Here is a 23,555-nt window from a genome sequence, read left to right as displayed (position 1 = left end):
GGGGGATGAATTACTATATGGGGGATGAATTACTATGGGAGATGAATTACTATATGGGGGATTAATTACTATGGGGGATGAATTACTATGGGGGATGAATTACTATGGGGGATTAATTACTATATGGGGGATGAATTACTATGGGGGATGAATTACTATATGGGGATGAATTACTATATGGGGGATGAATTACTATAGGGGGGATGAATTACTATATGGGGGATAAATTACTATGGGGGATGAATTACTATATGGGGGATGAATTACTATGGGGGATGAATTACTATAGGGGGGATGAATTACTATGGGGGGATGAATTACTATGGGGGATGAATTACTATATGAGGGATTAATTACTATGCTTACTATGGGGGAATATTACTATACTTACTATGGATGACACATACACATCATTCATCTACTCTTGGTCCGGCCCCCGGGTCCAATATATGAACCTATTGCGGCCCTCAAGTCAAAAAGTTTGCCCACCCCTGCTCTATACCTTTGTTAAGACAGACAGTAAGAGCTGTGAAAATGTGGAATAGACTCCCTCAAGAGTTGGTTCTGGCCAGCTCCTTGGATTGCTTTAAAAAAGTCCTGGATTGTTTCCTAGATACACAGAATATAACTGGATACTAACATTTATAGGTAAAGTTGATCCAGGGAATATCCGATTGCCTCTCGGGGGATCAGGAAGGAATTCTTTCCCCTGCAGGAGCAAATTGGATCATGCTTTGCTGGGTTTTTGCCTTCCTCTGGATCAACTGTGGGTGTAGGATTGTAATTTTTTTTTTAATGGCTGAACTGGATGGACTTTTGTCTTTTTTCAGCCAGACTAACTATATACTAAAGCTGGAGAGTGCAAAATCAGGCACACTTCAGCACAGAAACCAATCAGCTTCCAGGTTTTACTGTCAAAGTTTAATTGAACAAGCTGATGTTAGAAGCTGATTGGCTACCATGCACAGCTGCACCAGGTTCAGAGTAAACCAGCTTTAGTAAATCTCCCCCCACAGTGTTAAAATCTAGTTACAATTGATAATGAAGATCTGCCTGCACAGTACAGGTTAATTATGACAAACACAACTGCCCAGCCCCCTCATAATCAAAGAACTTCCTAGACTTTTTCCTTGCTGGAGGATCCAGAATAGAACATCTAAAAAAGGGTAATGCCGGCCATAGACGGGTCGAAAATCGGCCGCATTTCGCACCGTTAATGGGCTAATTGGTCGGCCTTTTTCCGGGTTTTTTGCACATTTTTTTATCGGGCATGTTGGAAAATTTGCGGCCCATTTTGACGATCGGCCAATTTTCCCGGCAATGATGAAGAAGAAGAAGAAGGAGGAAGAAGAAGAAGGAGGAAGAAAAAGAAGAAGAAGGAGGAAGAAGAAGGAGGAAGAAGAAGAAGGAAGAAGAAGGAGGAAGAAGAAGAAGAAGGAAGAAGAAGAAGAAGGAAGAAGAAGAAGAAGGAAGAAGAAGAAGAAGGAAGAAGGAGGAAGAAGAAGAAGGAGGAGGAAAAAGAAGAAGAAGAAGGAGGAAGAAGAAGAAGGAAGAAGAAGAAGGAAGAAGAATTCCAGTCCGCTATTATATTTTAAATGAAAAAGTTTTGCGGTTACAACAAATGTATTCATTTGTATCCGAATAAAAACATCTGTATCCGAAATGGATACAAATGGATACATTTGTTGCAACTGGAAGATTTTTCATATAAAATATAATAGCGGACTGGAATTCTTCTTCTTCTACTTCTACTTCTTCTTTTATTCTTCTGTATTGCTCCCCTGTGTGCTCCCCTGTCTCTGCAAGGGACAGAAGTAATTATGGGGTTAAATGCCGGCCATAGACGGGACGAAAATCAGTAAATTTTTTTACCGTTGGTGGTAACATCGGACGATCAAACGACTGATTTTTCGTTTTTTTTTTTTTTAAACGGCTGATTTTCAACCCGTCTATGGCCTGCATAAGCTGCAATTTTTTTAAAAATTTTTATGGTATATGAATAGGGACATGAACAAATATAAAGCAGATCTTATCCCAATTTGGCTGCAAAAGTGTAAATACATTTTGTACTGTAAGCAACTTTTGTTACATTTAGGTGATGAGGTTGCATTAGCCATCCTTCTTGCAGCATCTGCCGCCTCCTCTTCTGGTTTCTTAAACCCAAAACCAAAAATGTAATATATTGCAGCTTACCAATCATTAGATGTGATGGCTGCATTTGTTTTCTTTTTTCCCTCTCTGTTTTCACCTGGTGATCTGGCCAGTAATACACCTCCTCCACTCTGGATGAAGGAGCAATAGAAACGGGGATTGTTACAGCCCTTTCACACTGTGCTGGTGCGGTTTGACCACGCTATGTGAGCAGCCTAGATTACGCACAGGTTTGGTGCGGGTTAGCTGCACTTTCCATTATGTCCCTTGGTTTTGGTGCACTGTCTGAAAGCACACCAAAACTCCTGCATGCTACATCTTTGGTGTGCTTACAGAAAGCGAACCAAAACTGCAGGACATAATGCAACTCTCTGGGAGAGTGCAGCTAGCCCACCCCAAACCCACAGGTAAGCTGTGCTGCTCCTGCAGTGCAGTCAAACCGCACAGAACAGTGTGAAAGGGTGTACTAGCAGATTTAGATACACTTACAAACTGAAGGTAAACTCCAGCAACACATTTTTAGCAGCTGCAGCAACAGATATTTTTTCCATTAGGGATGACGGTTTTACATAAATAAAAGCCGAGCATTGTACGCAGCACTGTCAGTGGTAAATAATTTGTCTCAACCCTTTAACTGCTACATCTGCAGCTTGCTGTTTTGAAAAACAACAGACTTACTAGCCATATCACCAGTTGAAAATAAAGGAAAGAAAGCCTTAAAAAAGAAATCTAATGCAGCCAGCGCATCTAACAATTGGTAAGCTGTAAAATAAAAAATGTTTGCTTGTGGGTTTAATACTGCATTAAGAATACATGGCCAGAGTAGACATGGCTGCAGACCTGTCCTTGAAGAACTAGGACATCTAATTCATCTAGTGTTAGACCAAGCACTCTAGACTACATATGATAAATGTGACCAACCGAAAACAGCTTACGACCAGGGGCGGACTGACAACTGGCAATAGGGAATCATGGGGCCCCTATGTCCTCACCCACACTCAAACCACACCCAAAAAAGCCTATGAAAGGTACTAGGGGCATCTCATGGGGCCCTCTACTGACCCTGGGCCCTCGGGCAGTGCCCGAGTGCCCAAATGGTCAGTCCACCCCTGCTTACGACTAAACTTGCTCCTATAACATCCTCTTTCCACTGCTGGACTTGGGTGGTATTAACTCTCCTTACATTGCTGACATCAATGCCACGTGATGCTCACCTCCTCTTTATCATCATCATCATCAGTTTTCTTCTTTTCTTCCTTTACAGACGTTTTCTTGAAGCTGCTGTGCCGACTGGACTTCCTTCGAGTTATTTTTCCATCACTCGGTTTGTAGACTTCTTCAATCTCCTCATAAGAATTTTCTTCTTCTTTCTCTGCTTCTAATGTCTGAGAATGACACCAATGACATCAGCACGCAACTTAAAAAATGTGTGAATAAGCTACAATGTGACAGAGATTGGGCGTGAAGAGGTTGGGTGTGAAGAATTTGGGTGTGAAGAGGTTGGGCATAAAAAAGTTTGAGCTTGATAAGTTTGGGCGTGAAATGTTTGAGTATGATAAATTTGGGCGCAAAGAGGTTGAGCGTGAAGAGGTTGGGCGTGACGAGGTTGGGCATGAAAAATTTGGGTGTGAAGAGGATAGTGCATAAAAAGTTTGAGCGTGATAAGTTTGGGCGTGCAGAGTATGAGTGTAATAAGTTTGGGCGTGAAGAGGTTAGACATGAAGAGGTTGGGTGTGAAGAGGTTGTGCGTGAGGAGGTTGTACTTGAGGAAATTGGGCGTGAAGAATTTGGGTGTGAAGAGGTTGGGCATAAAGATTTTGGGTGTAAAAAGGTTGGGAACAGGGGCGGACTGACCATTTGGAAACTCGGGCTCTGCACGAGGGCCCAGGGTCAGTAGGGGGCCCCATGAGATGCTCCTAGTACCTTTTTCATAGGTTTTTTTGAGTTTGGGCAAGGACACAGGGGCCCCATGATCCCCTTTTGCCCGGGGGCCCCATGAGTTGTCAGTCCACCCTTGGTTGGGAATGAAGAGTTTGGGTGTGAAGAAGTTGGACGTGAAGAGGTTGGGTGTGAAGAATTTGGACATGTAGAGATTGGGCATAAAGAGCTTGGGCGTGAAGAGGTTGGGGTGAAAAGGTTGGGTTTGAAGAGGTTGGGCGAGAAGAGGTTGGGGTGAAAAGGTTGGGTGTGAAGAGGTTGGGCATGAAGAAGTTGGGCATGAAGAGGTTGGGGGTGAAAACGTTGGACGTGAAGAGGTTGGGCATGAATAAGTTGGGCATGAAGAGGTTGAGGGTGAAAAGGTTGAGCATGAAGAGGTTGGGTGTGAAGAGGTGAAGAAAGTGAGAAAGTATAAGGGAGTAAAAGGGGAGAAAAGGGAAGAACAGAGAGAAAGAGGAAAGCATGGGGAGGAAAAAGAACTGAGAGAGAGAAAGGGAAAGGAGAAGCTGGAAAGGAGAAACAGAAGAGAAGGGAGAGGAAAAGAGAAAGAGAAAGATGGGGAAAAGACAGGGAAGGAGTGGAAAGAGAACCTGAGAGAAATAGACAAGGGAGGCAGAAATAAGGCAGAGAACAAAAGAGCAAGGGAAGAAAGAAGAGAAAGATGGCAGAAAAGAGAGGGATGGAGAGGAAAGAGACGGAGAGCAAGAGAAAAGGAAAGAAGAGGCAGGAAAAGAGAGAGAAGAGAAGGAGGAGAAAAGGAAGGAGAGAAGGATGGGAGAAGAGAGAGGAATGGAGAGGAAAGAGAACCTGAGTGAGAGAAAGGGGAGACAGGAAAGGAGAGAGAGAGTAGAATGGAGAGGAAAGGAAGAATAGAAAGATGGGGGAAAAGAGGGAGAAGAAACTTAGAGGGAAAGGGAAAGGGGAGGCAGGAAAGGAGAGAGAAGAGAAGGAAGAGGAATAGAAGAAGGCCTAATGAAAAAAAACTTCGTGTTTTTAAACATCTTTATGTGTTAAATAAATATTTAAAAAACATTAGAAATGAGCAGACTCCAGTTGCTATGACTAATTTCAGGGTTTCTTGCGGAATGGTATGTACTTGTTCAACAAAATGAGTATAAACGTCAAATACATTTTTTCCTATAATATTAAAGGAAAGCCGTAGTTTACACAAGGAAGAACTCCATTCCCTATGCAGGGGCAGCCTTGTGTATAAAGGTGCTAAACCATATGCCCATCTGAGCTCTCAATACCCTGCGATTCTGCAGACACCTCAGTCCAGTGTCATGTTAAAGAAGAACTAAAGTGAATAACGAAGGAACATGAGCAGACAGGCTCTCTATAGCAGCACGCGGTATACAGCGCCTCTTCTGCAATACATAAAACGTGCCTGCCTGTTCACGATCCCCTTCTTTAGAATGTACAGTGAGATGCACATCTGCTGCTCAGTGTAAATCCTTGGCACACCTCGTTGCCAGAACAAATGAGCTCCCGTGTGCATGAGCAGGAGTTACGTCGTTCCCCACTAGTCAAGCAAGGTGGCCAAAGACCCAACACCTAGAAGAAGCTGGGAAAAGGATGTTGGCACTGGCAAGTGAGCAGGGGTGAGTATTGTACGGGCACAGCTATTGGAACCAGATACAAATAAAAACTGTCCAGTATTTCACAAACGTGCCACATTTAGACTTTGTTCACAGGTGCAGGTAGGGAGTGGTAAAACCAGGTGGTTTGGCTGCAGTTTTACCAGTGAACAGGGCTTTTTGCCTTTTTTTTTAACAGTGATCCTGCCAGATATACACTTCCTGTTCTCAAGTGAAAACGCTCACCTAATGTACTGAATCAATGGAGTGACAGCAACATCACTGAAGGGCAGCAAGTGTGTCAGTACTATGGGGACACCTTCCCCTCTCATCTTCTTCATCATTTAGGGGGAAGTGTTCTGTAACTGGGCAGGACTGATAACATTGCTTAACCCTTTCATGCCTAAAACAAATCTAAATGCCTAAGCACAATTTTGCACTGTTGATATGTAATAGTAAAACTGTACATATCATCACAACTACTCTGTACATCCAGGTGAATTATACCGCGTTTTTTTCAAGATAAATTGGGCTTTCATTTGGTGGTAAATGGTAATGGATATCTCCTGATTTTTTTTTTTATTATCAAAGGAAAACTGGCCCAAAATAGTAAAAAAAATTATTTTTTTTTATTTAGCTGTGTGTTTCTTGTTACTATCATAACCTACCACCAAAGAACAACCCAAAATAAATTTTCCAGCTCTTGACAATTGCAGCAATACCATATATGTGTATGTTATTTGTTGGTTGTACCTGTATTACAGTCCAGAAACAATAGTGCGCATTTTGTTTTTGTCTTTTTTTTACCTAAAACACTCTGACATTGACACTAACTGACACTGATACCAAATTTGTTTTTTAAATCCTGACCTTTAACCCTGACCTTTTGACCTTGACCTTTGACCCTTACCAAAACACTAACCCTGGCACTGAAGTAGATCAAACCTTGATCTAGGTGTCTTTTCTTTATTTTTTCTTTTGTTTTAATATTTATTTATTTATCTTTTTTTTTTTTACAAACATTTTTTCCCCTCTATGCCAGGAGTTAGAGAGATACAATGTATCTCTCTCCTCCATTCATAGAGAGAGAAGAAAAACAAGGGGGCCGGGCTGCACAGTGATAACCAATCAGAGGCTATCACAGCGATCATGTGACCGGGAATCGGGAATCCCGGGTCCCGATCGTTAGAACGGGACCCGGTGCTCTCAGTGACACCGCGGTCTTTTTTGCTGGAAGTGCGCCGTGCTGCACGCTCCCAGCACAAAGACAGGTACGCAAATATGCGGCCCCATGGAAAAAAAGCCCAGTTCTGTGCGGCCGCATATTTGTGTGATGTCGACAGCACTGCACAGCGACTAGGACAGCACTGGATTCCTGGTAGGATCAACAGGTTCGGTTTTTTTTGCATTTATCAAACAGGTATAGCAAATGTTTTCAATGATAGACCAAAAGGGAACAAATAAGTTCATTGTTAGGGTTTACATAAACTTTAATGTCTGCCCCTTCCATTAATACATTGGGGTACATTTACTAAAACTGGTGCCCTCAGACTCTGGTGCAGCTGTGCATGGTAGCCAATCAGCTTCTAACTTCAGTTTCTTCATTTAAGCTTTAGCAATAAAACCTGGAAGCTTATTGGTTTCTATGCAGAACTGCACCAGATTTTGCATTCTCCAGTTTTAGTAAATAACCCCCATTGTGTTTGGAACCAGGGGCGGACTGACACCTCATGGGGCCCCCGGGCAATAGGGGATCATGGGGCCCCTGTGTCCTTGGCCAAACTCAAAAAAGCCTATGAAAAAGGTACCAGGGGCATCTCATGGGGCCCCCTACTGACCCCGGGCCCTCGGGAAGCGCCCGAGTTTCCAAATGGTCAGTCCGCACCTGTTTGGAACTAAAAGCTAGACACTGAAAAACACACAAGGGAAAGTGTATGACGTGTCATTCTCCTGCATTCAAGGTTTTGACGGTTTTATCTGCATTCTATGTATTGCATCTTGGGAAGTAATTTCTACTTACTTGCATGGTGACCAGGTTGTAATAAACTCCTTTAGATATCTTCATCAGCTCACTATGAGTTCCTTCTTCACAAATGGTGCCATCATTGAATCCAGCAATAAGGTCAGCGTTTCGTACTGTGGACAAGCGGTGGGCTATGACGATGGTTGTCCGGCCTTCTCTAGCCTAGGATAAAGGACAAGTATTTTGCATTATTGCCAAAATATTTTTTTGCTGTTATGAATTATTACTTTTATTACTTTTTATTTGAGATTTTAAATCAGATACTGTTTTACACAGGGTAGACAAGATAGATAGGAGGAGGGGGGAGGAAGCATTTTTAGGACTAGTTGGTGTTAGACTTGAACTCCACTTTAAGCATTGGAGAGTGCTGAACAGAGCATGGTGGAGCATGTAAGACTTCCCAAAGGAAAGAGCCCGAGCAGAATACAGAAAGGATGTGACTGAATACCTTATCCAGGGCTGCCTGCACCTTGGCTTCACTCTCTGTGTCCAGGGCAGAAGTGGCTTCATCCAGAAGGAGAATTTTGGGGTTGCGGACCAGAGCCCGTGCAATGGCGATCCTCTGCTTCTGACCTCCACTCAGCTGAGTCCCTCTCTCCCCCACAAGTGTGTCAAATTTCTGGAAATGCACACATTCACATGTCTAGTTATTAAAGAGGTCACTGCTTCATAAATACGAACCTTAATATATAACTAAAGGCAAAACTTTTCTTTTTAGTTTTAGATTTTAGAGTGGAGAGGGATTAGAACATTTGGCAGGTTTTTGTTGCTGTCTGTGCCCTCCATTAAGGAGATTCACCCTCTATATTTGTCCTGTCCATTATTATTGAAAGTAAAAGATAAGCCCAAATTTTGGGTTGTCCTCAGAAAAGTAAAAGAGGGGAAATGTTCCGATGGGGACGCTAGTTCTGGTGACCTGGGGGTCCCCAAGGAATTCCCTTCATTTGCATGGATTTCCTCTCTCTTCCTGTTTGGCTATGGAACAGGTAATGAAGGGAAATCTCCCCAATTAAACATAGATGGCAAAAAAAATCTGACGGGGGCAGGGGCGGACTGACAACTCATGGGGCCCCTGGGCAATAAAGGATAATGGGGCCCCTGTGTCCTTGCCCAAACTCAAAAAAGCCTATGAAAAAGGTACCAGGGGCATCTCATGGGGCTCCCTACTAACCCCGGGCCCTCGGGCAGTGCCCGAGTTTCCAAATGGTCAGTCTGTCCCTGGATGGGGGTTATAACTCTCTCTTACTCTATCCAAAATGAAAAAAAAAAGTTTTGCCTATACTTCTAATGAATTGTGGGTATAGCGAGCGCTCAGAAAAACCAGCCGCTGGAACACTTCAAGGGATCACTAGACCTCACTAGAAAAACTATTTCTAAAACTATGTGAAGAATGGCCTGTGGACGAGACTAGGAAAGGACGGGACCTTGGAGCCTTCCTGAGGCAGCGGGTGACTCAGGCATTCCGGGAAGGAGAGACTACCCAGTTGGAGGGTTGCAGATTTACATCTTCCATTCTTGGGGTACCTGGAACCAGAAGGGGGATCCCTGTCTACCTATCGTTTGGGGCGAGAGGGCCTCTGGATCTGGAGGTATTGCTACACCCAAGGCGGATATCAGTGTTGGAGAGGGAGGATCCGTGTGGTTTCTGGAGCTGCATACCTGGCTGGTCTTCTGGATAATATCATACACAGGCGCATTTAAAATGTGCGGTCGGTGAGTGCGCATTTCTGCTATTTGATTCCAGTCACCTAATGAGGAGAAGGCCTGCACATATTTGGTTTTATTATTGCAAGAAAGACTTTATGAACGAATTTATACTAATTTTATCACATTACAGCGCTGCACTATATATATGTATATTGCCTATACTTCTATTTATTTATTTCAGGTACTTATATAGTGCTGTCAATTTATGCAGTGCTTTACACATATATATATATATATAGAACATTCACATCAGTCCCTAACCCTCAAGAAGTGTACAATCTAAGGTCCTGAACTCACATTCATACATACACATACTAGGGCCAATTTAGACAGGATCCAATTAACCTACCAGCATGTCTTTGGAGTGTGGGAGGAAACTGGAGCACCCGGAGGAAACCCATGCAAGCACAGGGAGAACATGCAAACTCCATGCAGGAGGCACAATGGTCAGGAATCGAACCCATGACCCATTTACTGCAAGGCAGACGTGCTAACCACTAAGCCACTGTGCCGCCTTGCTTTTACTTTAAACTCTTTTCTCTTTTTGTCCTGGTGACCATTGCCATTGGAGGGCAGAAAGATGCTTTTGAAGCATTTCCAGTGCGTTTCCTGGTTGCCTGCAGCTGTGAAAAATGGACATGTCACTCAAAAAAGGCACTAAAATCGCAAGCATTGTGTGTTTTTTTATGCATTTTCTATTCATTTCAATGGGTAGGTGCATATTTGGTGCTTTTTTTTAACATATACCAAATATGCACCAAAAATGCAGCAAGGAGAACTTTTAAAACCGCAACTGAAATGCAACAGATCAGTGTGAATAGTTCCAAAGGATTTAAAGGGATGCATTTTGCATGCATTTTTCTTCCGCTTCTGCTGCAAAACTGATCTGTGTGAAAGACCTGGCTATGCTGTTTGGCAGGAAGGGTTAGGCCACAAGACTGAACAAGGCTTAACAGAACAGACAGGCAGTTTACATTTCACATGTACTTAATATTTCTTATCCTGTTTACAGTACCATACTTGTCACAAAGGTGGAGTTATACTTTAAAAAAACATTAAAGTGTTACTTAACACATGACCCTGCATACACTATATCTGATCTCCCACAGTACACACAACATGGAAATGCAATTATTTTAAATATAAACTGCTAAATACCGTTTCTCATCAGCAGTTAGAGCAGTCTTGTGACTTCTATCAGTGTCCAGCTGAACACTGGTTAAAGCTTGTGGGAGGCGTTTTCTTTCTGCTCTAGAAGGATGCAGAACCCCTGACCTCTGTCAGTGGACAGTGCTGACTGGCCCTGTGCTGATCACATGCACTCTCCTAGGAAAAAAAAACCTCACTAACAATACACACCAAACTGAGCATGAGTAGAGTGACTCCATAGGATATGTCTTATCGGGAGATAAGGGGGGTGGGGTACTGGAAGAAGGGGAGGATTAGAGAAGACAGGATCAAACAGCCTTTTTACACAATGCAGAGGATTAACCCCTTACGTTCCACAGTAAGTATAACAAGCATGCTTTACTGCATATACAGACTGATTTCACTCTTGTGAGTTTAGTAACACTTGGAAGTTGAGCTTCAGGATAATTGCTAAATACCAACTAGAAGTATTTATATGTGATCTGCTTTACAACCCAAAATATTTGGAATTCTCTTTAGCCAGGTTTGTGATCCAAGCACTCCTGCCAGACATTACAGCCAGTTTCTGGACCTCACTGTGTGCTACTCTGCAGTAAAGCAATACAGCCTGGTCAAGGACCCGTTCCTATCAGATATTGGACTATTTAGGAGTGCCAAAACCTAAGAGAGTTCATCCCAGTGTGCCCACCTCTTGTAAGCATTATTACACTGCTAGACTGACAGCAATGTGCAAAGTAGAGCCCTGATTGGCTGATAATGCAGCCCCTCCCCGTTGCAGCCTGAGTGCCGCTGTGTGTTGGATATAGGAGATTATATCAAAATGGATACAAATATGACTGCTAGATATATGTAAAAATGGAAAATAAACTGAAGAAGATCTCAGACAGTACACTAAAGGAGACATTTCTGGAGGAAAACCATGCAAATATGAATACTGTCCCATTGTATTGAAATGTATGTGACTCTAACTGTAATATTGGTGCCATATACCACGAATCCTGTATAATAATTATAATAATATTGTCAGATATTCTCCTCCCAATAAAAGAATATAGAATTTACATCTGGAAGCTTCGTGATGAAGCTGTATGCGTTGGCTTCTTGGGTGGCTCTTATGATTTCCTCCATCGTAACATCCTCACGGCCATATCGGATATTCTCGGCAATGGTGGTATCAAACAGGATTGGCTCCTGGCTGACCACACCAATAATCTCCCTTAAGTATCTCAAGTTTAAGTTCCGAATGTCTTGTCCATCTATTGTGATCTGCAGGGATAAAACACACATTCAAAATAAAAGAAACATTAAAAAAAAATGATAAATTATTTTCACTAATAACATTTTCTTTTCATTTTCACAAGTACAGCAATATGCCATTATAGATACCCGTGTAGGGATTGAGTCGCAGTCACATTCTGCTATATTGTTTATTTTATATCGTGTTATAAAGAATAAAAATCTATAAATCTCATGAGCACATAGATCAGTGGTTCTCAACCTTCCTAATGCTGCGACCCTTTAATACAGTTCCTCATGTTGTGGTGACCCCCAACCATAAAATTATTTTTGTTGCTACTTCATAACTGTAATTTTGCAGTGGGAGGAGTAGTGCCACATCATTGGTGTCAGTGGGAGGATTAGTGCCACATCATTGGTGTCAGTGAGAGGAGTAGTGCCACATCATTGGTATCAGTGGGAGGAATAGTGCCCCATCATTGGTATCAGTGGGAGGAATAGTGCCCCATCACTGATGTCAGTGGGAGGAATAGTGTCCCATCGTTGGCATCAGTGGGAGGAATAGTGCCACATTGTTGGTGTCAATGGGAGGAATAGTGCCCCATCATTGGTGTCAGTGGGAGGAATAGTGCCCCATCATTGGTGTCAGTGTGGAAGGAATAGTGCCCCATCATTGGTGTCAGTGGGGGGGGGGGAATAGTGCCCCATCATTGATACTAGTGTGGGGGGGGGGAATTGTGCCCCATCATTGGTGTCAGTGGGGGGGTAGTGCCCCATCGTTGGTGTCAGTGGGGGGAGGAATAGTGCCCCATCGTTGGTGTCAGTGGGGGGAGGAATAGTGCCCCATCGTTGGTGTCAGTGGGGGGAGGAATAGTTCCCCATCGTTGGTGTCAGTGGGGGGGGGGGAGGAAATAGTGCCCCATCATTGGTGTCAGTGGGGGGAGGAATAGTTCCCCATCGTTGGTGTCAGTGGGGGGGAGGAAATAGTGCCCCATCATTGGTGTCAGTGGGAGGAATAGTGCCCCATCATTGGTATTAGTGACACCAATGATGGGGCACTATTCCTCCTACTGACACCAATGATACTTACCTTACTGACCCCTGCTCCAGCCTGGGCTTGCTCCCTCCCTCTCCCATCTACAGCCAGCATATCTGGCTGCAGCAGCACCATCTGCACGCTACAGACGCTTACCTGTCAGCTGTCTTCCTTCTCCGGCCGCTCCCTCGCTCGATCTTCTTTGCTCTTCGCGCTGCTGCTCGGCTCCTCCTCCTCGCCGGTGATTGGCCGCCTGTGTGCCTCTCCTGGGCTACAGTTCCGGCGGCCAATCACTGGCAAGGAGGCGGAGCTTGTAAGTGATCCCGGGGATGTGGCCAGATGACAGGGGCAGCATGTCATCCCGCGCACACATCGCGTCCAGGGAAATGTGGACGTATCTGCATGTGGGCGGACCCGCCTGGAGACTGATAGAGGAACGGTGGTCTTAGGAGACCCCTGTGAAAGGGTTGTTCGACCCCCAAAGGGGGCGCAACCCACAGGTTGAGAACCGCTGACATAGAGAATTATGAAGTTAAACTCATCAGGAAAGACTGAATTTGGCAGTTTTTTCTGGATAATATTTAGGGCTCATGTACACTGCAGCTGATAAACTCACGTTCAGGAGCTGTTCAGTGTTTTTTTTCAGCAGCCCCTGAACTCTCCCTAATGTTTTCCTATGTGTCCATGTACACATCGTCGTTTACAGTGGTTTACAGGCAGATGAGTTTACAGCCGTTTATTTGAATGCAGAAAACTTGCGTTCAGCAGTTGATTTTATCAGCGTTTCAAACGTTTGAAAATGCAGCTAAACAAGGCAAATCGCGTTCACAAGCATTTGCATTTGAAAAATTTTTTAACTCTTCCAGTTCCCAGTGCTGTTCAGAGCCGTTTTTCATCATGAAAAATGCATGCAAAGCGTTTTTAAGGTACTCAGATAAACAAAACACTGAACACAGGATGTTCCTAGCAAGCTTGTCACACATTGTAATGACCAATTCACACCTCAGACCTTTCCCACCCTTGGAAACAAAAGATATGTTAATGAACATTCACACCTCAAATTCCTCATGAAGACCCCCTGCCAGGTGACATTAATGACTCCCTCCACCAGACACCTTTCCCACCCTTGGAAACAACAGAAATGTTAATGAGCAACTCACACCTAACAAATGTCAACACATACTGCTGTCTCTGCTTCTACTCTCTGTATCTCTCTGAAACAGTCTGAAATAGTTAATAATTTAGTACTTGTCAGTGCATTCTGGGCATTTGGGAGGTTCTCCTGTGCTTATCTTTAAAAAACGCTTCTGAACACAAACGCACATAAACGTGTTATGCAAACGCGGCTAACCAGACTTTTTTTAATCTACGTTTTCCAGCAGTTCAGAAGTGTCCCGTGTACATGGAGCCTAACCCTAACCCTTCCTAACCTGAATATTCACTACAGTAGCGATTTAAATGGTGGCAGAGGGCTTGTGAGTTCTCAGAAATAAAACCTTTTTTATATTACACTTTTTTCACTGCATGTGACTTTTGGCAATGCTAGGAAATGTATTTGCAAACATGTGGACAGTTTTCTGCATTGGAGAAAAGAAATAAATTGTGTTCTTACCATGCCTTCCTCTGGATCGTAAAACCTCTGGATGAGCTGGACTGTCGTGCTCTTTCCACAACCACTACTGCCAACAAGGGCCACTGTTTTACCATTGGGGACTGTGAGGTTCAACCCTTTCAAGATCTTTAACAACAAAGACAACTAATTAGTCTGTATTCAAAGAGGAATTCTGTCCATTTGCAAAGATCACATTTCCCGCTGATCACATAAATTTCAATTTGTTGCAAAACGCACAATCTGCTACAAACTGCTAGAGGAAAGTTATTATTGGGCAGCTGAGTAACAAAAGTATATACAAGGCAATTATATATAAAAAAAATACATATTTAGTACATCTCTCTAAAATACAGTGGGGATCGAAAGTTTGGGCACCCCAGCTAAAAATTTGTATTAATGTGCATAAAGAAGCCAAGGAAAGATGGAAAAATCTCCAAAAGGCATCAAATTACAGATTAGACATTCTTATAATATGTCAACAAAAGTTAGATTTTATTTCCATCATTTACACTTTCAAAATAACAGAAAACAAAAAAATGGCGTCTGCAAAAGTTTGGGCACCCTGCAGAATTTATAGCATGCACTGCCCCCTTTGCCAAGCTGAGACCTGCCAGTGTCATGGATTGTTCTCAATCATCGTCTGGGAAGACCAGGTGATGTCAATCTTAAAGGTTTTAAATGCCCAGACTCATCTGACCTTGCCCCAACAATCAGCACCATGGGTTCTTCTAAGCAGTTGTCTAGAAAACTGAAACTGAAAATAATTGACGCTCACAAAGCTGGAGAAGGCTATAAGAAGATAGCAAAGCGTTTTCAGATGTCAATATCCTCTGTTCGGAATGTAATTAAGAAATGGCAGTCATCAGGAACAGGGGAAGTTAAAGCAACATCTGGAAGACCAAGAAAAATATCAGACAGAACAGCTCGCAGGATTGTGAGAAAAACAATTCAAAACCCACGTTTGACTGCACGATTCCTCCAGAAAGATCTGGCAGACACTGGAGTTGTGGTACACTATTCCACTATAAAGAGATACTTGTACAAATATGGTCTTCATGGAAGAGTCATCAGAAGAAAACCTCTTCTACGTCCTCACCACAAAAATCATCGTTTGAACTTTGCAAATGAACATATAGACAAGCCTGATGCATTTTGGAAACAAGTTCTGTGGACCGATGAGGTTAAAATTGAACTTTTTGGCCGGAATGAGCAAAGGTACGTTTGGAGAAGAAGGGGCACAGAATTTAATGAAAAGAACCTCTGTCCAACTGTTAAGCATGGGGTTGGATCAATCATGCTTTGGGGTTGTGTTGCAGCCAGTGGCACAGGGAACATCTCACGAGTAGAAGGAAAAATGGATTCAATAAAATTTCAGCAAATTTTGGATGGTAACTTGATGCCATCTGTGAAAAACCTGAAGTTAAAGAGAGGATGGCTTCTACAAATGGATAATGATCCTAAACACACCTCGAAATCCACGGGGGATTACATCAAGAGGCGTAAACTGAAGGTTTTGCCATGGCCTTCACAATCTCCTGACCTCAACATAATTGGAAATCTATGGATAGACCTTAAAAGAGCAGTGCGTGACAGACAGCCCAGAAATCTCAAAGAACTGGAAGACGTTTGTAAAGAAGAATGGGCAAAGATACCTCAAACAAGAATTGAAAGACTCTTGGCTGGCTACAAAAAGCGTTTACAAGCTGTGATACTTGCCAAAGGGGGCAGTACAAGATATTAACTCTGCAGGGTGCCCAAACTTTTGCAGACACCATTTTTTTGTTTTCTGTTATTTTGAAAGTGTAAATGATGGAAATAAAATCTAACTTTTGTTGACATATTATAAGAATGTCTAATCTGTAATTTGATGCCTTTTGGAGATTTTTCCATCTTTCCTTGGCTTCTTTATGCACATTAATACAAATTTTTAGCTGGGGTGCCCAAACTTTCGATCCCCACTGTACATATTCATCTCTCTAATGTATGCACATGTTTTGTGTGTCTTCAAAAATGCTGCCCACAGATAAATGCATGTTGTCCCATCTAGAAATCCAAAGAGCTTGAATAAACAAAGGCAAATAGACTGTGCACTTTGTGAGTGCATTTCCACTCATTTTCCCCAGAGTGTAGTAAATGCCGTAAAGCTCTGCTGATTTCCATCATCCAGCCATGTGCAAGCAAAAAAGTTTTTTTTTTTCATTTTCCTTTCACCTAACTGGGTTTTCTTTACAGAGTGAACCTTCAATTTACGTTTACTAAAGAAACTGAGTCAAAATGCATTTGCAAAGTGCACAGTCTGTTTTCCTTTAGGTTCCATTCACATCTATGCAGTTTGCGTTTTCTCCGTTTTGCAGTGCTTTAGGTAGTCCGTTTTGAGTTTTTATACACACAATTTTGATGCGTTTTTACTACGTTTTGCATTTTGTTCAGCTCTTTTTTTTTTAAGTGGAATTTGTTTTTGTTGCTGGGCAAAATGCAAAATGCAAAACTCGGCAAAAATGCACTACCATGCATTTCAGCAGATTCTCCATTGAAATCGTTTTGCATTTTTTTTTTTTAAAGTGGAATTTGTTTTTGTTGCTGGGCAGAATAAAAATGCAAAACGCAAAATTCGGCAAAAATGCACTACCATGCATTTCAGCAGATTCTCCATTGAAATCTATTGTAGAATTTTGGATGGCTCCAATCGCACCGCACCCGCACCAAACAGATGCAGGACCCTCTTTTTGGTCCGCACTAGAATCGGATCGCATTCTGCGCATCGCAACTGCGTTTTTCGGACCGATTTCGGGCTGTTGTTAACTTAACATACACACCCGCAGTGGTTTCGCATGAACGGGGTGCGATTCTGATGCAGCGCAGAATTTGCACAGAAAATGCTGCAAGTTCCGCACCGCATCAGTGTGAACCCAGCCCAGCTCACATTGATACATACACATACTAGAGCCAATTTAGACAGGATCCAATTAACCGGCCAGCCTGTCTATTTATATCTGCTGTGGTTCTATTTTCTCATGTACAAATATACCTGGGAGCTCAGATGAAATCAAGTTATCTTTACAATGTTTGCAGAGTGTAACAAACAGTGAACGTTGTGACCTTCGGAACGCAGGTAGTTACACAACAATATTCTATGACCAGCACAAGTCCTACAGAGACTGTACACCTCGTACAGGTGTACAAATAGATAATATACGCATTCTTCTGATCATTATAGGTGCACTTTGTTCAAAAAGAATATAAATAGGAAAATAACTACAACCAAGAGATCAGAAAACGTGTGAATAATCAAAAATTGACTTTAATCAAATGAATGCAGTAACAGAACTATTGTCTGGAAGATGGCTATGATTTAAATTACTCAAAATATTGTATTCTGATGATACATATTGTATTCGTTTAATACATTTAAAGACAGTATTTGGTATTCGCATTACTTTTTTTGGCATGCCAAGCTGTCCAGCAAACGTTCCATAGGGATTGGGTTGTTTGGTACAAACTATTGCAACAGTCAGCTTTTATGCAGGCCATGCATGGTTCGAATTCCGAACGATTTTACAATCGAAAATCAAAACCATTGTTTATTCTGTAATCCGATGGTACCACCAATAATTTTGAATATCAGTCGTTTTTCAGGAATTTTCCAACATGCCCGATAAACAAAATGGGGAGGAACCACGAAAATCAGCCGGTGCCATTGCCACACTAACAGAGTGAAAATCGGTCGATTATTCTTAGGTCTGATTTTCGAACAAAAAATTGTTTGGAAATCGACCCATGTATGGCCGGCCTTAGTCATGTAGTTAATGTGGAACTAAACCCATCCATTTACCAAGACTGTGTTTCCAAAACAATTACATTCAAGGCATGCAGTCACAGTTGCTTTTGTTCTCAACTGATCTGTCAAGCCATTAAATGTCTGGCTTCAAATGTGCAGCACCATGGCAACTGTGGTTTAAACACAGGCTTAGATGGCAGCTTCCTTGGCTGTAGAAGATACGGTGCCTTGAAAAAGTATTCATACCACTGGAAATTTTCCACATTTTGTCATTTTACAACCAAAAACGTAAATTTATTTTATTAGGATTTCAGGTGTTCAAAGCTTGGGATATTTTTTTTTTATAACCTAACACTGCTTTAAATTTCTCCACAACTTTATCCCTGACCTGTCTGTTGTGTTCCTTGGCCTGCATGATGCTGTTTGTTCACTAATGTTCTCTATCAAACCTCTGAGGACTTCACAGAACAGCTGTATCTATACTGAGAATAAATTCCACACAGGTCTAAAGGGCCAGTTTACAGTCCTTTAGACTTTTAAGGGGGCCGGAATGTGGCTGTTGGGAGTAGAAAAGGTCCTGATGTCAGTAAAAATAGACAATGCCCCATCTTTTGTTTTCATTGGGAGGAATTGTGCCCCATCGTTGGGTGTCATTGGGAAGAAGTGTGCCACTGCATTGGTGTCAGTGGGTGAAATTATCCCCCATTGTTGGTATAAGTGGATGAAATAGTGCCCCAAGGGCCAGATAAAAGCAAGCAAAGGGCCACATCTGGCCCAGTTTGGAGACCACTGGTCTATCACATAAAATCCCAATAAAATAAATTTACGTTTTTGGTTGTAACATGACAAAATGTGGAAAATTCCAAGGGGTATGAATACTTTTTCAAGGCACTTTAGGTGGGTTTAGTTCTGCTTTATATTATTTAAAAATCAACAATTTGCTGCAACTGATCCAGAAGTCCTGGTAGTAATATAAATTCACCGACTACCGCATGACAGTCTGGTCCACACATTAATAGAGAGGAAATATAAAAAAGGCATGAGAAAAAAAAAAAGAAATGATATACTGAGTACTATCAATACATGTATATATCACACACAGTCATCTCAATATAACATTTTTTTTTATATTTTTGGTCTTTTTAGAAGCCTTGGGAATAGTACTCTGAAGTTTACACTAGCTTCTGAACAGTGATGGCTCATGGCAGTTCTGTTAGTGGAGAATAATAAAAGTAGCGTCCTTAAACAATTTTAGTGTTTCCCAGAATTAAAAGGAGCTTACACCTTCAACAAGAAAGTAGAAAACCTTTCCATGGTGGCACTTATGCTGGCCAGTCAGGACACACTACTCCCTTGCTGTTTTGGGCCACCTCACTGCAGCCACAAGGCCTTTAGAGATTGCAGAGCTGCTTGGGTCTCCTCTGAGGGACGTAGTTGTAAATTTGGAAGTTCTGGGCCTCAATACCACCCAGACCAGACCAAGACCAGAAAAGATTCTTTACAATAACTTGACTTTATTGGTCAGCACCCTCAGGAAAACCAGTGGAAAGAAGGAATTTTAAATGGTGCCCAACTGACCTGGTAACGAGGTAGTTCCTGGTGTTCTTACCACAAGACCTACTCATGGAGTGATTTTTTTGGACACAGCATCATATCTGGGGCTGTGCCGCGGCTCTGGACCTGGAAGGAACTAACTTAACCATTAAGCCAGCCATAGATGGTTCGAACATCGGCCCATGGATGGGCAGGCTGATTGTACCCAAGTTGATCCATCAATCAACTTGGGTACACCAAGCACGTCAGATTGCTAGCATTCGATTACAGCAGCCAGTGGCTATAGCTGCTAGCAATAATCGCTGTTTTCTTCCAGAAGAGACGGCTCCCTGCACCAATCAGTAGAATACAATACCTCCGCTAGAGGGATTCCCCCCATCAACAATGATTGTGTTGATGAGGGAATCCAGCGATTTTCTTCCCTGCAGCCCATGGTTGCAGGACAGAAAATCACATAATCAATGGCCTGCCTTACACACTGCTCTAAAAAGTGCCACCTAGCACAGCCAAGCAACTTAAAGTCACATTTCAGGCTAGCCCCTCAGTGTCAAGTTCAGCAGGATCCAGGTTCAGCACTTCAAAAAGAAAAGGAAAGGCCAATCCTCAGCCTGACTTTATAATTGCATATAAAGACCAGCTTAGCAGCATGTACTAGGAATCTTAAAATGGTTGCAAATCTAAAATATGAAATATGAACAAAGCATATCCCTCTATAGTGTGTACTTGTCTAAATTAAGAACATTAAATATAATTTCTGTCTGCTGCCACGTTCCTCTCCTATCTTCATGAGTCACTTCTGACAGGTTTTCCTGACACCAAGAGGTAGAAAGGTGACAGGGGAAGGATCTCCAGCACACAGAAAGTGATTAACAGCCTCAGTTATGTTCCTGTGTGCTGTGCGAAAAGGGTGTGTCCTTTTCCTCCAATCAGCTCTCAGAGCTCTTCTCACTGAGCTCTGCAGATGGTAACTTCATATCCCTACCCTCTGCTTTCTGAAAGCTCAGACAAGATGTATACATTCTGCACTTTTAATGGCTCTGTTCCTGCGTGCTGTGTGAAGGGGGGGTTTGTGCCTTTCCTCCAATCAGCTCTAAGAGCTCTTCTCACTGAGCTCTGCAGATGGTAACTTCAACTCCCTACCCTCTGCTTTCTGAAAGCTCAGACAAGATGTATAAATTCTGCACTTTTAATGGCTTTACTGAAGAAAATGGCTACAGATAAACAGGTACAACGCTATAGGAGGAGTTGTTTAATCTCTATGTATCACCTGAGGCCAATCACTTCCCTGGGTATAGGTAAGGGTTTACAACCACTTCAAATAAAGGACAATCTTGAAAAAAAAATGGCCTACTTAAAGGATAGTCTTCTCGCAGCAGAGCAGAGACAGGAGATCCTAGGACTCTACCAAAGACCGAGGCATGCTGGTAGAAGGAAGGGTCATACTGAGATCCCCCCCCCCCCCATTTTTTGTTTGGCATTCCTCCTGTTGGCGGCAGTTTGATGTGGCAGACTCTGAATTCCTGTCTTCAATGGACAAGAAAGAAACTTCTCTTGCCCAGCAAGTTAGCCCTTTCTGTGGAATGAACTAATACAGAGCCTGTCATTTCATCAGTGACTGTTCTTTATATACCCTACAAAGGAATACAGTACTTCTGGGAAGAAGGACCATAGCAGAGCCTGTCACCCACCTTGATATCCGGCCGGGATGGATAGGTAAACTTCACATTTGTAAACTGAACGTCTCCCTTAATCTTGTCTGGTTTAAATCCTGCTGGGGAGAAGCTGTCTATTTTGGGTACCTGCAAGAAACCATTTAAATCAATCTTCATATCAAAAAGCATTGGCAAGGCAAACCTTTTTTTTTATAGAAAATGTCTTTATAGCAATAAAAACAAAACTTCAGATTTAAAGCAGAACTGCAGCCAAAAGCAACAAGATAAAATGATTAACCAACTAAAAACCACCTTTTGCTGCAATATTCAGCTTCAGTTCAGAAATTTCCCCGCAGTACTTGTTTATGCCTCTAGATGTGCTGGCCAGCATCATTCATCCCACTTCCCCTGAGCCCAGGTTGTCTCTGACCCACTCCAGCCTGTGATTGGACAGTGAAAGTAGAAGCAGAATAGTAATGAATTCATCTCCCCGTCAGTCTGCTTTCTCTTCTTATCAGCATGCTTCTTGTCAGTATATGATCTGACTCTGGCTTCTTGTACTGCTTCTTCCTTTCATATCCTGAGTTCTGCTGTAAAGGGACTGCAAGAGACTGATACCGGGTCCAATTCAGGTGCTTAAACTGCTTGCATTTTCAGAATGCATTTGATTATGTATTAATGATTGCCATTCATTTGTGTCTCATATATCTGCCTAGAGTTCAGCAATGAATTGTAAAATACAGCCATGGATGGAAGAATTAGGCCTAAATTGCGAAGCTATTACGCATTTTTAACTTGCCGTAAAAGTGTTTATTTTTTAGCTACGTGACTGTTATTTTCGTTGTCAGTCACGTCTGAAAATAAATTGTTATGGCAAATACCAGATGTTATAGCTTAGTGAACTCTGCCTATTTCCTTTGATCATTACAGTGTGTTTGCGAAAGAACAATGACATTTTAGACATTTTTCAAAGGGCCTTATGTTCTGCTCCTTTTTTGAGACATATTTTATTTTTTATGTTTTGTTTGTTGATATTTTATACACTTATAGGATACGAGAGAGTTGTATGGATTAATGTCATTTCTGCCATACCCTCTTGACTGTATCCATTGTACTCTGACATTTGTATTTGTTTTTTGCAATACTTACATTATCGATAATATTGAAAACTGCATATGCCGCTCCTCTAGCGTTGGAAAAGGCTTCAATATTAGGTGACGTTTGGCCGACGCTAAAAGCTCCAATGATGACTGCAAAGAATACCTAAGCAAAATAAAAATAAAATTGCTGAATGTGCATGTAAACCCTAACAATGAACGTCTCCTATAGAAGGTGTTCTATTCCATAACTACAAAAACACCTGATGACCCGATCAGAAATCTTTAGTTAGAGATCCACCCACTCAAATCAACAGAATATTGCCAACATCCCAATTTTATAGGAACCAGAGAGAACCCCCCAAAAAGGAAAGTGGGATTGTAATCAATTGGCTGAGATAAAATGCAAAAATACTTTATTACAAAATAATTAAATCATACACATCACAGAAGGATAGGTTAAAACAGATCATAGCAGCTGTATACTGAGGTTTAATGTTGATAAATGTAAGGTTCTGCACTTGGGGGCTAAGAATATGCATGCATCATACATACTGGGGGGGTACAACTGGGGGAATCAATGGTGGAGAAGGATCTGGGGGTTCTGGTAGATCACAATCTTAATAATGGCATGCAATGCCAAGCTGCGGTTTCTAAAGCGAGCAAACTCCTCCCTTGTATTAAAAGAGGTATAGACTCCAGAGAGAGAGATATCATTTCCCCCGGTACAAATCATTAATAAGAGCTGCGGTTTCTAAAGCGAGCAAACTCCTCCCTTGTATTAAAAGAGGTATAGACTCCAGAGAGAGAGATATCATTTCCCCCGGTACAAATCATTAATAAGACCTCATCTGGAATATGCAGTTCAGTTTTGGGCACCAATTCACAAAAAGAACATTGGGGAACTGGAGGAAGTACAGAGAAGGGCAAACAAAGTGATACAAGGAATGGAGGAGATCAGCTATGAGGAAAGATTAGAGGAACTGAATTTATATAATTCATATATAATACATAAGGGGGGATATGATCACTATGTATAATACAT

The 23,555-nt window shown here is 42.1% G+C and overlaps 1 protein-coding gene across 1 annotated transcript in view; it reads right to left on the bottom strand.

The window, feature by feature from the left end:
• The window catches only part of ABCB1 (ATP binding cassette subfamily B member 1), a 117,599-nt gene that overhangs the window by 37,749 nt on the left and 56,295 nt on the right, over positions 1–23,555 (bottom strand). The window contains exons 10-16 of the mRNA XM_089666257.1: positions 22,563–22,676; positions 21,450–21,560; positions 14,430–14,555; positions 11,608–11,811; positions 8,138–8,308; positions 7,687–7,851; positions 3,366–3,536 (exon numbers count right to left, since the gene is read on the bottom strand). Of these exons, the coding sequence (XP_089522383.1) occupies positions 3,366–3,536; positions 7,687–7,851; positions 8,138–8,308; positions 11,608–11,811; positions 14,430–14,555; positions 21,450–21,560; positions 22,563–22,676 (1,062 nt within the window). The remainder of the gene's footprint in view (positions 1–3,365; positions 3,537–7,686; positions 7,852–8,137; positions 8,309–11,607; positions 11,812–14,429; positions 14,556–21,449; positions 21,561–22,562; positions 22,677–23,555) is intronic.

The sequence above is a fragment of the Staurois parvus genome, unplaced genomic scaffold, assembly GCF_062004578.1.
Source record: "Staurois parvus isolate SC_StPar_1 unplaced genomic scaffold, SC_StPar_1.0 ptg000051l, whole genome shotgun sequence".
Taxonomy (NCBI): domain Eukaryota; kingdom Metazoa; phylum Chordata; class Amphibia; order Anura; family Ranidae; genus Staurois; species Staurois parvus.
Note: the sequence above shows the minus strand (reverse complement) of the source record. Positions and strands in the feature narration are given on the sequence as shown.